Source organism: Panulirus ornatus, chromosome 30 (assembly GCF_036320965.1).
Source record: "Panulirus ornatus isolate Po-2019 chromosome 30, ASM3632096v1, whole genome shotgun sequence".
In the NCBI taxonomy this organism is placed as follows: Eukaryota; Metazoa; Arthropoda; class Malacostraca; order Decapoda; family Palinuridae; genus Panulirus; species Panulirus ornatus.
Window position 1 is genome coordinate 1,792,001 of NC_092253.1, and position 14,200 is coordinate 1,806,200.

At 39.2% G+C, this 14,200-nt stretch overlaps 2 protein-coding genes across 8 annotated transcripts in view; one reads left to right on the top strand and one right to left on the bottom strand.

The window, feature by feature from the left end:
- Positions 1 to 14,200, top strand: part of LOC139758298 (superoxide dismutase [Mn], mitochondrial) — a 220,641-nt gene that overhangs the window by 23,853 nt on the left and 182,588 nt on the right. The window lies entirely within an intron of this gene.
- LOC139758292 (uncharacterized) overlaps positions 10,535 to 14,200 on the bottom strand; it is a 74,759-nt gene continuing 71,093 nt past the window's right edge. For all 7 annotated transcript variants that reach the window (XM_071679507.1, XM_071679510.1, XM_071679506.1 and 4 more), the window contains one exon: positions 10,535 to 14,042. In XM_071679507.1, coding sequence (XP_071535608.1) covers positions 13,834 to 14,042 — 209 coding nt within the window. In that variant the 3' untranslated portion in view covers positions 10,535 to 13,833. The remainder of the gene's footprint in view (positions 14,043 to 14,200) is intronic.

Genomic DNA, 14,200 nt, shown 5'->3' on the forward strand with positions numbered 1-14,200 from the left:
ATATCTTGCGCGCTTGGCCCTGCAGGTGCAAACGTATGAGAAGAAGAAAACTAGATTTCAGTATTCCATTAGAAGTGACTCATTAGCCATTTTGGGACCCTAGGTTGCAAGATTAGCTCGTCTAGGGCTCCAGGGCTTCAGAATTAACTAGTATATGACCTAGGGTGTCAGAATTAAATAGTATATGACCAAGGGTGTCAGAATTAACCAGTATATGGGCCCAGGGTGACAGAATTGACTCGTTTAGGGCCCAGGGTGTTAGGATTAATTAGTCTAGGGATTAGGGAGTTAGACCTAACTAGTGTGAGGCCCATTGTGTTAGAATTAACCAGTCTAGATAGCACGAACCCAGTGTGTCAGAATTGACTAGCTTAGGGCCTAGGTTGGCTGAGTAACATGTACGATTTAACCCGCTGTGGTTGAGTGAAAAGTCTTGTTCGCATCCCGACCTAGAACATGATAATCTGATTCTGTTCTGTGGTTCAACCCCCATGTAGTGAGATTCGTATGGGTTAGCGCGCTCTCTGTCCACTTATCCACCCAGTCACTTGAATGCAGAACACGGGAGGAGTGTGTGTGTGTGTGTGTGTGTGTGTGTGTGTGTGTCTCTCTCTCTCTCTCTCTCTCTCTCTCTCTCTCTCTCTCTCTCTCTCTCTCTCTCTCTCTCTCTCTCTCCAGGGATACGGTACGAAAACTTACTTCTTCTTACATATATCACTGCCAAGGATTTGTTGGGCAGTCTTTCTCTGTTCCATTAAGACTTCTAAGACGTTAATCTTGTGTGTAGGACTTATAATAACCTTGCTCGCCTTCCTTTTTCAAGTCTTTCTTTTTTCAAGTGCTGTTAGATTGCTTTTAACTTCAGTGCTTTGCTGTTAGCTTGATTATTAATTCATTTTCATGTTAAGGTATACTACCAGTCTGTCGTTTTGACGTCTTTTTTTTTATTTAGTCATTGTTATCGTCTGTTATCATTTTGATTTCTTGATGTCATATTATCTTGTAAGTCTGATGCAATCATTTTGTGATCTGTTATTGACTTTCACTGAATATTATTCGTTATCGAAATGTTTTCCCAAGTTCAATGTTCTCATACCTTACTAACTTCACAGTAATTTATCCTGCATTTAGTCCCTACACTCTTGAAACCTTTTGTTTCTGGGAACCCGTTGTCAACCTCCAGTATACTCCAAAAATTGGCTCTAATCCTTTGACTCTTTACAATTGTCTTCATGCTTCAATATCCTTGAAAAAAGACTAGTCTTACTCTGTAAGATCGCTATCATCTTCCTTTAATCCAAAACTTATCCATTTAATCATTGTTCAGACTCATAAAGACTTCATATAATTCAAACACTCCAGACTGAAGCTAGCAACACGGAGTACCTACCCATACTGACGGCTGTCTCTCTCTCTCTCTCTCTCTCTCTCTCTCTCTCTCTCTGAAATTTTCTCCAGGAAGGGCTGGTAGTACTGCCATTGTCTTCCAGATTATTGGTAATTGATTGGAGAAGTATCATACTCCATAGACATCATCTGGTAATTTACATTAACTTATCTTCCAGTTCACTCCAAGAACTTGTTGTTATCCACCACTATACTCCAAAACCTAATTATTAATCTCGTATTCCCTAGAAATTATATTTGCCACTATTACTTCCCCCTGTTTCCAATTTGAAATTATCTTCCAAGTAACTCCAAGGTCCATCATTCCCCAAAAGCCGTTACCACAACTTTATTTCAAGTCATTATCACTGCCTTATTTAAGTCGTTATCACTGCTTTAATTAAGTTGTTATCGCTGCTTTAAGTCATGGTTTACCCCAGATGTTTCACATTCCCTGGTTCAGTCTACTGACTGCACGTCGACATCAGTATACCTCATCATTCCAATTCACTCTATTCCTTGCATGCATTTCACCTTCCTGGATGTTCAGGCCCCGATTGCTCAAAATTTTTTTACTCCATCCTTTCACCTCCAATTTGGTCTACCGCTTCTTCTTGTTCCCTTCACCTCTGACACATACATCTTCTTTGTCAATCTTTCCTCACGCATTCTCTCCATATGTCCAAACCATTTCAACGCACCCTCTTCTGCTCTCTCAACCACACTCTTTTTATTACCACATCTCTCTCTCTTACCCTCTCATTACTTACATGATCAAACCACCTCACACCACATATTGTCCTCAAACATTTCATTTCCAACAAATCCACCCTCCTCCGTACAACCCTATCTATAGCCCATTCCTTGCAACCATATAACATTGTTGGAACTACTATTCCTTCAGATATACCCATTTTTGCTCTGAGATAACATTTTCTCCTTCCACACATTCTTCATTGCTCCTAGAACCTTCATCCCCTCCCCCACCCTGTGATACTTCCGTTTCCTTGATTCCATCTGCTGCTAAGTCCACTCCCAGATATCTAAAACACTTCACTTCTTCCAATTTTATTCCACTCAAACTTACATCCCAATTAACTTGTCCCTCAACTCTCCTGAACCTGGTAACCTTATTCATATTTACTTTCAACTTTCTCCTTTCACACATTTTACCAAACTTAGTCACCAATCTCTATAGTTTTTCATCAGAATCAGCCACCAGAGCTCTGTCAGCGAACAACTGACTCACTTCCCAGGCCCTCTCATCCACAGCAGACTGCATACTCGCCCCTCTCCAAAACTTGCATTCACCTTCCTAACCACCCCATCCATAAGCAAATTAAACAACCATGAGGACATCACACACCCCGGCCACAAACCGACATTCACTGAGAACCAATCACTCTCCTTCCAACTTGTACACATGCCTTACATCCTTGGTAAAAGCTTTTCACATTCTAGCAACTTACCTCCCACACCATATACTCTTAAAACCTTCCATAAAAATCTCTTATCATCTCTATCATATGCCTTCTCCAGATCCATATATGCTATATACAAATCCATCTGTTTTTCTAAGTATTTCTCACATATATTCCTTAAAGCAAACACCTGATCTACACATTCTCTGCCACTTCTGAAACCACACTGTTCTTCCCCATTCTGATGCTCTGTACATGCCTTTACCGTCTGTCAATACCCTTCCTTATGATTTCCCAGGGATACTTGACAAATGTATTCCTCTTTAGTTTAAACATTCACCTTTATCCCCTTTGCCTTTGTACAATGGCACTATGCATGTATTCTGCCAATCCTCAAGCACTTCACCATGATTTTTACATACATTGAATATCCTTACCAACCAATCACAGTCACCCCCTTTCTTTAATAAATTCCACTGCAATACCATCCAAACCAGCCACCTTGACAGATTTCATCTGTAAAGCATTCACTACTTCATCTCTGTTTACCAAACCATTCTCCCTGGCCCTCTCACTTCACACAACACCCCAACCAAAAACACGATATATGTGAAGGCAAGCAAGTATGAATATGTATGTGTATGTTGATGTGTATATGTATGTGCGTATATGGGCGTTTATGTATATACATTGTATGTGTATGTTGATGTGTATATGTATGTGCGTATATGGGCGTTTATGTATATACATACGTGCATGTTAGTGGATGGGCCATTCTTCATCTGTTTCCTGGAACTACCTTGCTGACGTGGGAAATGGCGATTAGGTATAGTAAAAATATATGTATAATATGTACATTTATTTACATATATTGTCCTGTAAAAGGTACAGATAAAGAACATGAAAATTATGGCCCATTAAAATCAACATTATGAGCATCTTATTTAAGAATTTTTGTATTACATATCTTTTAAACAAAAACATGACAAGGTGGTGTGCAAAGTGAGAGGGTTAGGGAAAATGATTTGGTAAACAGAGAAGAGGTAGTGAAAGCTTTGCAGAAGATGAAAGCCGGCAAGGCAGCAGGTTTGGATGGTATTGCAGTGGAATTTATTAAAAAAGGGGGTGACTGTATTGTTGACTGGTTGGTAAGGTTATTTAATGTATGTATGACTCATGGTGAGGTGCCTGAGGATTGGCGGAATGCGTGCATAGTTCCATTGTACAAAGGCAAAGGGGATAAGAGTGAGTGCTCAAATTACAGAGGTATAAGTTTGTTGAGTATTCCTGGGAAATTATATGGGAGGGTATTGATTGAGAGGGTGAAGGCATGTACAGAGCATCAGATTGGGGAAGAGCAGTGTGGTTTCAGAAGTGGTAGAGGATGTGTGGATCAGGTGTTTGCTTTGAAGAATGTATGTGAGAAATACTTAGAAAAGCAAATGGATTTGTACGTAGCATTTATGGATCTGGAGAAGGCATATGATAGAGTTGATAGAGATGCTCTGTGGAAGGTATTAAGAATATATGGTGTGGGAGGAAAGTTGTTAGAAGCAGTGAAAAGTTTTTATCGAGGATGTAAGGCATGTGTACGTATAGGAAGAGAGGAAAGTGACTGGTTCTCAGTGAATGTAGGTTTGCGGCAGGGGTGTGTGATGTCTCCATGGTTGTTTAATTTGTTTATGGATGGGGTTGTTAGGGAGGTAAATGCAAGAGTTTTGGAAAGAGGGGCAAGTATGAAGTCTGTTGGGGATGGGAGAGCTTGGGAAGTGAGTCAGTTGTTGTTCGCTGATGATACAGCGCTGGTGGCTGATTCATGTGAGAAACTGCAGAAGCTGGTGACTGAGTTTGGTAAAGTGTGTGGAAGAAGAAAGTTAAGAGTAAATGTGAATAAGAGCAAGGTTATTAGGTACAGTAGGGTTGAGGGTCAAGTCAATTGGGAGGTGAGTTTGAATGGAGAAAAACTGGAGGAAGTGAAGTGTTTTAGATATCTGGGAGTGGATCTGGCAGCGGATGGAACCATGGAAGCGGAAGTGGATCATAGGGTGGGGGAGGGGGCGAAAATTCTGGGGGCCTTGAAGAATGTGTGGAAGTTGAGAACATTATCTCGGAAAGCAAAAATGGGTATGTTTGAAGGAATAGTGGTTCCAACAATGTTGTATGGTTGCGAGGCGTGGGCTATGGATAGAGTTGTGCGCAGGAGGATGGATGTGCTGGAAATGAGATGTTTGAGGACAATGTGTGGTGTGAGGTGGTTTGATCGAGTGAGTAACGTAAGGGTAAGAGAGATGTGTGGAAATAAAAAGAGCATGGTTGAGAGAGCAGAAGAGGGTGTTTTGAAGTGGTTTGGGCACATGGAGAGAATGAGTGAGGAAAGATTGACCAAGAGGATGTATGTGTCGGAGGTGGAGGAAACGAGGAGAAGAGGGAGACCAAATTGGAGGTGGAAAGATGGAGTGAAAAAGATTTTGTGTGATTGGGGCCTGAACATGCAGGAGGGTGAAAGGAGGGCAAGGAATAGAGTGAATTGGAGCGATGTGGTATACCGGGGTTGACGTGCTGTCAGTGGATTGAATCAAGGCATGTGAAGCGTCTGGGGTAAACCATGGAAAGCTGTGTAGGTATGTATATTTGCGTGTGTGGACGTATGTATATACATGTGTGTGTGTGTGTGTGTGTGTGTGTGTGTGTGTGTGTGTGTGTGTGTGTGTGTGGGGGGGGGGGGGGGCCATTTTTTTCGTCTGTTTCCTTGCGCTACCTCGCAAATGCGGGAGACAGCGACAAAGTATAATAAAAAATAATAAATAATGACAAAAACATTAAGGCTGAACCTATATAAATTATACAGGAATATTAATATTATGACAGCTTTATGAACTAGTGTATTATGAATTTCAAAATTTTTTTTAAATAAATCTTTACTTGGAAAGTTTTTTCAGTGAACTACAATGTTTCAGTTACTAAACTCCAGTTATGATAAAGCCTTCAAAAACTCATTGAAACTAACTGGCTCAAGTTTATGCTAACTTAAATAGCTTTGTCGCTGTCTCCCATGTTGGTGAGGTGGTGCAGAGAAACAGATGAAGGAGTGGCCCAACCCACCCACATACACATGTATGTGCATATACGTCCACACACGCAAATGTACATACCTATACATCTCAATGTATACATATACATACACACACAGACATATACATATATACACATGTACATAATTCATAGTCTGCCTTTATTCATTCCCATCGCCACCCTGCCACACATGAAATAACAAATCCCCTCCCCCCTCATGTGCACGAGGTAGCGCTAGGGAAAGACAACAAAGGCCACATTCATTCACACTCAGTCTCTAGCTGTCATGTAGTAAATTGGAATGATGTGGCATTCCTGGGTCGACGTGCTGTAAATGGACTGAACCAGAGAATGTGAAACATCTGGGGTAAACAATGGAAAGGTCTGTGGGGCCTGGATGTGGATAAGGAGCTGTGGTTTTGGTGCATTACACATGACAGCTAGAGACTGAGTGTGAAGGGATGTGACCTTTTTAGTCTGTTTCCTGGCACTACCTTGCTGAATCAGGGGGTAGTGAAGTTGTTTCCTGTGGGTGGGGTGGCACCAGGAATTGATGAAGGCAAGCAAGATGAATATGTACAAGTGTATATATGTACATGTCTGTGTATATGTATATGTATGTATATGGGTGTTTAAGTATATATATGTGTATATGAGTGGATGGACCTCTCTTCATCTGTTTCCTGGCGCTACCTTGCTGATGCGGGAAACAGCAGTCAAGTATAATAAATAAATATAAGTAAATAGCTTTTGCCATAAACTACAACTGGAAAGCAGTACTAAATTACAGTTTCCTTAGTTGACAATGAAAACTTCATTAACATTGTTTCTTTTCCAGGATAACACACAAAAATATAATCTGGACACAAATCAGTTATAACAATTATCCAACATGAATCTGAATAAATGCATATCAGTCTTGTAAAATTCATGAATCCTAAATAAATAATTCCTAAAATCCTTTCTTGTTGACAAATTGAAAACCAATTTCTCTACAAGAGCACTAAAAACATCACAAATATCACATAAATAATGACATGTTGGAATACATGCTTAGAACAATATGGGAGCAAGCCATTATTCTATGCTTCCATTGGCAAGACACACATCACACATCTTCAAATAAGAAAGACTACCTGCAATGAATTTGACTGGGAGAGAGATATACAAATCAAAAACCTTTACCAGTGAACTAGTGTTGCTTCCTTTGATGGAGATGCAGTTGCCTATGTGTAAAGAACAGGAACTCCTTAATCGCCTGACTGACATTAATCATTACAATCTCATTGTACCAACTAGTGCTTGTACAGATACAAGAAGTGTCCTATACCTACTACTGTAAAATGTAATTTACAATACATGAAAAAGTGCAAGGTTAAGCAAGCAATTAGTTTAGTTTTCACAGAGTTGTGTATATGTCAACTACTGCATTACTGTACCACAGCAAATGATAAAACATTTATCACATGATATTCACGTTAAATACATGACAACACGGTATTACTGCAGTTCAACAATTATGTAACTATACATCACTGAATGTTGACCATTAAATACATTATGTTAACAAAATACTATTGCAATGTAACCAGTATGTAGCTTTACATCACTTCATGTTCACCATTAAATACTTTATGTATGTCAACATAATACTACTCCAATTCAACCAATATGTAACACTGCATCACATAATGTTCAACAATGAATCACCACTAAATGTATAATGTATACACCATAAAGTTTGCTCTAAAAAACTTCCTGTACTAAGTAGACGGACTTCAGTCAAGTGCTTATCCAAAACACAGAAGTGTCCACACTTATCTCCATCATAAGCTAATTTCTAATTACTAGTATGACCCCCCAACTTATGTAATTCCTCAACTGTGTATTTTCTGCCAAGTGGCTTCTTCAAATCAATAAACCATTCTTTATTTTCATGTATTTCTGCATCCATTGACTCAGAAAATTCTTTACTTCCTGTGGTAAAATATTTCATAATAATTCACATCAATTATGATGCCTCATACCATATAATAACAACTACGAAAAGAAATTTGATACTAATCAAAATACAGAATCCATAACCAAAAATAAAATACCCAATAGTATCCAGTCCAATGATTCATCAAACCAGTATACAAGGTATGAACCTCAATATCTGGATCTAGTAAATCTAATTAATGATCTAAAGAACAATAAATTAGCATTCATGCCCTGCAAAATTTACTCTATTAACAGATCTGCAGATAGGTAAACGAGTGTTTCTTCCAGCGTAAACATTGCACCGCAAACCAAGAACAGACAACAAAAGGCATCAATCACTCACATCTATCGTTTAGCTGTCAAGTGTAATGCATCAAAACCACGGTTCCCTATCCACAACCAGGCCTTGGAAACCTTTCCAAGGTTTCCCCTACCTGTTTATTATGCCCTGGTTCAGTCCACTGACAACACATCACCCATATCTTTCCTTGCATGCCTTTCACCCTCCGCCAAGTTCAGGCCCCAACCATCCAAAATATCCTTCACTCCATCCTTCCATTTCCAATTTGGTCTCCCCCCTCTTTTTGTCCCCTCAACTTCTGAAACTTATACCTTCTTTGGCAACCTATCCTCACTTACTGTCTCCACACTCCTCTTATTACCACACCCCTCTGTTAGCCTTTTATCACTTGCTCGATCAAACTACCTCACACCACATACTGTCCTCAAACATTTCATTTCCAATACATTCATCCTTCTCTGTACATCTTTATCTACAGCCCATACCTAGCATCTGTACACTACTGGGACAGTACTAGAACTTCGAAGGTGCCCCCTTTTTGCCCTCCCAAATAACGACCTCTATTTTGACACCTTTGACATCTTTGCTTCCTCACCAACCCCTAAGACTCACTTTTGCTTCCATTATTCCACTGACAGCCATGTATCGAAAATACTTCACTCCCTCCAGATTTTATCCATTCAAACTTGCACCCCAACTTACCTGTCTCCTCTACCCTGCTGGACTTAAAAACCTTACCTCTATCCACATTTACACTCATCCTTCCTTTATGAAATGCATATAGTTTGTAAAAAAATAAAAGATACATTTAATGAAAAAATGGACTAGTAAGTAGCCCCTGGTTTGTAATGCTTCACTCATCATTTGAGTCTCAGAGTAGGAAGAAAACTGTGCTTTGGCATTCATAAGTCTGATAACTGTAAGTCAAGGACACCCATTACACTGTCAAGACAACTGATGTAGGTGCTCCCTTGTTCCTTACTGGTCAGTGCATTCATCATGGTGGTGTCTGGTTTCTCTCATTCTATTAAATTCTGTGATGCTATTCACAAGAGATTTGGGTAATGCAAGCATATCTAGGTTCAATTGCTCATGGTGACTGTACAGTGCCATGTGGCAGAGAAACTTTAGCATAGGCACACTCCTCCAAAGACACACAGGAAGAAGCTCATGCTCCAAAGGCTCTCCTGAAAAACAAGGTAATATGGTAGTAGCTCTTTTAAGAAAGAGATGGAGTACAAACTGGAAATTTTAATAACATGCTAAAAAGAAATATCAAAACCTTAGTAATGCTACTCCCCCAGTATGTTAAACTTCATATCAAACATATTGATAATATTACTATGGGTAATATTACTATGGGAACACATTAACTACAACTACTAGAAAGTGAGTCACAGGGTGGGGGAGGGGGCGAAAATTCTGGGGGCCTTGAAGAATGTGTGGAAGTTGAGAACATTATCTCGGAAAGCAAAAATGGGTATGTTTGAAGGAATAGTGGTTCCAACAATGTTGTATGGTTGCGAGGCGTGGGCTATGGATAGAGTTGTGCGCAGGAGGATGGATGTGCTGGAAATGAGATGTTTGAGGACAATGTGTGGTGTGAGGTGGTTTGATCGAGTGAGTAACGTAAGGGTAAGAGAGATGTGTGGAAATAAAAAGAGCATGGTTGAGAGAGCAGAAGAGGGTGTTTTGAAGTGGTTTGGGCACATGGAGAGAATGAGTGAGGAAAGATTGACCAAGAGGATGTATGTGTCGGAGGTGGAGGAAACGAGGAGAAGAGGGAGACCAAATTGGAGGTGGAAAGATGGAGTGAAAAAGATTTTGTGTGATTGGGGCCTGAACATGCAGGAGGGTGAAAGGAGGGCAAGGAATAGAGTGAATTGGAGCGATGTGGTATACCAGGGTTGACGTGCTGTCAGTGGATTGAATCAAGGCATGTGAAGCGTCTGGGGTAAACCATGGAAAGCTGTGTAGGTATGTATATTTGCGTGTGTGGACGTATGTATATACATGTGTGTGTGTGTGTGTGTGTGTGTGTGTGTGTGTGTGTGTGGGGGGGGGCCATTTATTTTCGTCTGTTTCCTTGCGCTACCTCGCAAATGCGGGAGACAGCGACAAAGTATAATAAAAAATAATAAATAATGACAAAAACATTAAGGCTGAACCTATATAAATTATACAGGAATATTAATATTATGACAGCTTTATGAACTAGTGTATTATGAATTTCAAAATTTTTTTTAAATAAATCTTTACTTGGAAAGTTTTTTCAGTGAACTACAATGTTTCAGTTACTAAACTCCAGTTATGATAAAGCCTTCAAAAACTCATTGAAACTAACTGGCTCAAGTTTATGCTAACTTAAATAGCTTTGTCGCTGTCTCCCATGTTGGTGAGGTGGTGCAGAGAAACAGATGAAGGAGTGGCCCAACCCACCCACATACACATGTATGTGCATATACGTCCACACACGCAAATGTACATACCTATACATCTCAATGTATACATATACATACACACACAGACATATACATATATACACATGTACATAATTCATAGTCTGCCTTTATTCATTCCCATCGCCACCCTGCCACACATGAAATAACAAATCCCCTCCCCCCTCATGTGCACGAGGTAGCACTAGGGAAAGACAACAAAGGCCACATTCATTCACACTCAGTCTCTAGCTGTCATGTAGTAAATTGGAATGATGTGGTATTCCTGGGTCGACGTGCTGTAAATGGACTGAACCAGAGAATGTGAAACATCTGGGGTAAACAATGGAAAGGTCTGTGGGGCCTGGATGTGGATAAGGAGCTGTGGTTTTGGTGCATTACACATGACAGCTAGAGACTGAGTGTGAAGGGATGTGACCTTTTTAGTCTGTTTCCTGGCACTACCTTGCTGAATCAGGGGGTAGTGAAGTTGTTTCCTGTGGGTGGGGTGGCACCAGGAATTGATGAAGGCAAGCAAGATGAATATGTACAAGTGTATATATGTACATGTCTGTGTATATGTATATGTATGTATATGGGTGTTTAAGTATATATATGTGTATATGAGTGGATGGACCTCTCTTCATCTGTTTCCTGGCGCTACCTTGCTGATGCGGGAAACAGCAGTCAAGTATAATAAATAAATATAAGTAAATAGCTTTTGCCATAAACTACAACTGGAAAGCAGTACTAAATTACAGTTTCCTTAGTTAACAATGAAAACTTCATTAACATTGTTTCTTTTCCAGGATAACACACAAAAATATAATCTGGACACAAATCAGTTATAACAATTATCCAACATGAATCTGAATAAATGCATATCAGTCTTGTAAAATTCATGAATCCTAAATAAATAATTCCTAAAATCCTTTCTTGTTGACAAATTGAAAACCAATTTCTCTACAAGAGCACTAAAAACATCACAAATATCACATAAATAATGACATGTTGGAATACATGCTTAGAACAATATGGGAGCAAGCCATTATTCTATGCTTCCATTGGCAAGACACACATCACACATCTTCAAATAAGAAAGACTACCTGCAATGAATTTGACTGGGAGAGAGATATACAAATCAAAAACCTTTACCAGTGAACTAGTGTTGCTTCCTTTGATGGAGATGCAGTTGCCTATGTGTAAAGAACAGGAACTCCTTAATTGCCTGACTGACATTAATCATTACAATCTCATTGTACCAACTAGTGCTTGTACAGATACAAGAAGTGTCCTATACCTACTACTGTAAAATGTAATTTACAATACATGAAAAAGTGCAAGGTTAAGCAAGCAATTAGTTTAGTTTTCACAGAGTTGTGTATATGTCAACTACTGCATTACTGTACCACAGCAAATGTTAAAACATTTATCACATGATATTCACGTTAAATACATGACAACACGGTATTACTGCAGTTCAACAATTATGTAACTATACATCACTGAATGTTGACCATTAAATACATTATGTTAACAAAATACTATTGCAATGTAACCAGTATGTAGCTTTACATCACTTCATGTTCACCATTAAATACTTTATGTATGTCAACATAATACTACTCCAATTCAACCAATATGTAACACTGCATCACATAATGTTCAACAATGAATCACCACTAAATGTATAATGTATACACCATAAAGTTTGCTCTAAAAAACTTCCTGTACTAAGTAGACGGACTTCAGTCAAGTGCTTATCCAAAACACAGAAGTGTCCACACTTATCTCCATCATAAGCTAATTTCTAATTACTAGTATGACCCCCCAACTTATGTAATTCCTCAACTGTGTATTTTCTGCCAAGTGGCTTCTTCAAATCAATAAACCATTCTTTATTTTCATGTATTTCTGCATCCATTGACTCAGAAAATTCTTTACTTCCTGTGGTAAAATATTTCATAATAATTCACATCAATTATGATGCCTCATACCATATAATAACAACTACGAAAAGAAATTTGATACTAATCAAAATACAGAATCCATAACCAAAAATAAAATACCCAATAGTATCCAGTCCAATGATTCATCAAACCAGTATACAAGGTATGAACCTCAATATCTGGATCTAGTAAATCTAATTAATGATCTAAAGAACAATAAATTAGCATTCATGCCCTGCAAAATTTACTCTATTAACAGATCAGCAGATAGGTAAACGAGTGTTTCTTCCAGCGTAAACATTGCACCGCAAACCAAGAACAGACAACAAAAGGCATCAATCACTCACATCTATCGTTTAGCTGTCAAGTGTAATGCATCAAAACCACGGTTCCCTATCCACAACCAGGCCTTGGAAACCTTTCCAAGGTTTCCCCTACCTGTTTATTATGCCCTGGTTCAGTCCACTGACAACACATCACCCATATCTTTCCTTGCATGCCTTTCACCCTCCGCCAAGTTCAGGCCCCAACCATCCAAAATATCCTTCACTCCATCCTTCCATTTCCAATTTGGTCTCCCCCTTCTTTTTGTCCCCTCAACTTCTGAAACTTATACCTTCTTTGGCAACCTATCCTCACTTACTGTCTCCACACTCCTCTTATTACCACACCCCTCTGTTAGCCTTTTATCACTTGCTCGATCAAACTACCTCACACCACATACTGTCCTCAAACATTTCATTTCCAATACATTCATCCTTCTCTGTACATCTTTATCTACAGCCCATACCTAGCATCTGTACACTACTGGGACAGTACTAGAACTTCGAAGGAGCCCCCTTTTTGCCCTCCCAAATAACGACCTCTATTTTGACACCTTTGACATCTTTGCTTCCTCACCAACCCCTAAGACTCACTTTTGCTTCCATTATTCCACTGACAGCCATGTATCGAAAATACTTCACTCCCTCCAGATTTTATCCATTCAAACTTGCACCCCAACTTACCTGTCTCCTCTACCCTGCTGGACTTAAAAACCTTACCTCTATCCACATTTACACTCATCCTTCCTTTATGAAATGCATATAGTTTGTAAAAAAATAAAAGATACATTTAATGAAAAAATGGACTAGTAAGTAGCCCCTGGTTTGTAATGCTCACTCATCATTTGAGTCTCAGAGTAGGAAGAAAACTGTGCTTTGGCATTCATAAGTCTGATAACTGTAAGTCAAGGACACCCATTACACTGTCAAGACAACTGATGTAGGTGCTCCCTTGTTCCTTACTGGTCAGTGCATTCATCATGGTGGTGTCTGGTTTCTCTCATTCTATTAAATTCTGTGATGCTATTCACAAGAGATTTGGGTAATGCAAGCATATCTAGGTTCAATTGCTCATGGTGACTGTACAGTGCCATGTGGCAGAGAAACTTTAGCATAGGCACACTCCTCCAAAGACACACAGGAAGAAGCTCATGCTCCAAAGGCTCTCCTGAAAAACAAGGTAATATGGTAGTAGCTCTTTTAAGAAAGAGATGGAGTACAAACTGGAAATTTTAATAACATGCTAAAAAGAAATATCAAAACCTTAGTAATGCTACTCCCCCAGTATGTTAAACTTCATATCAAACATATTGATAATATTACTAT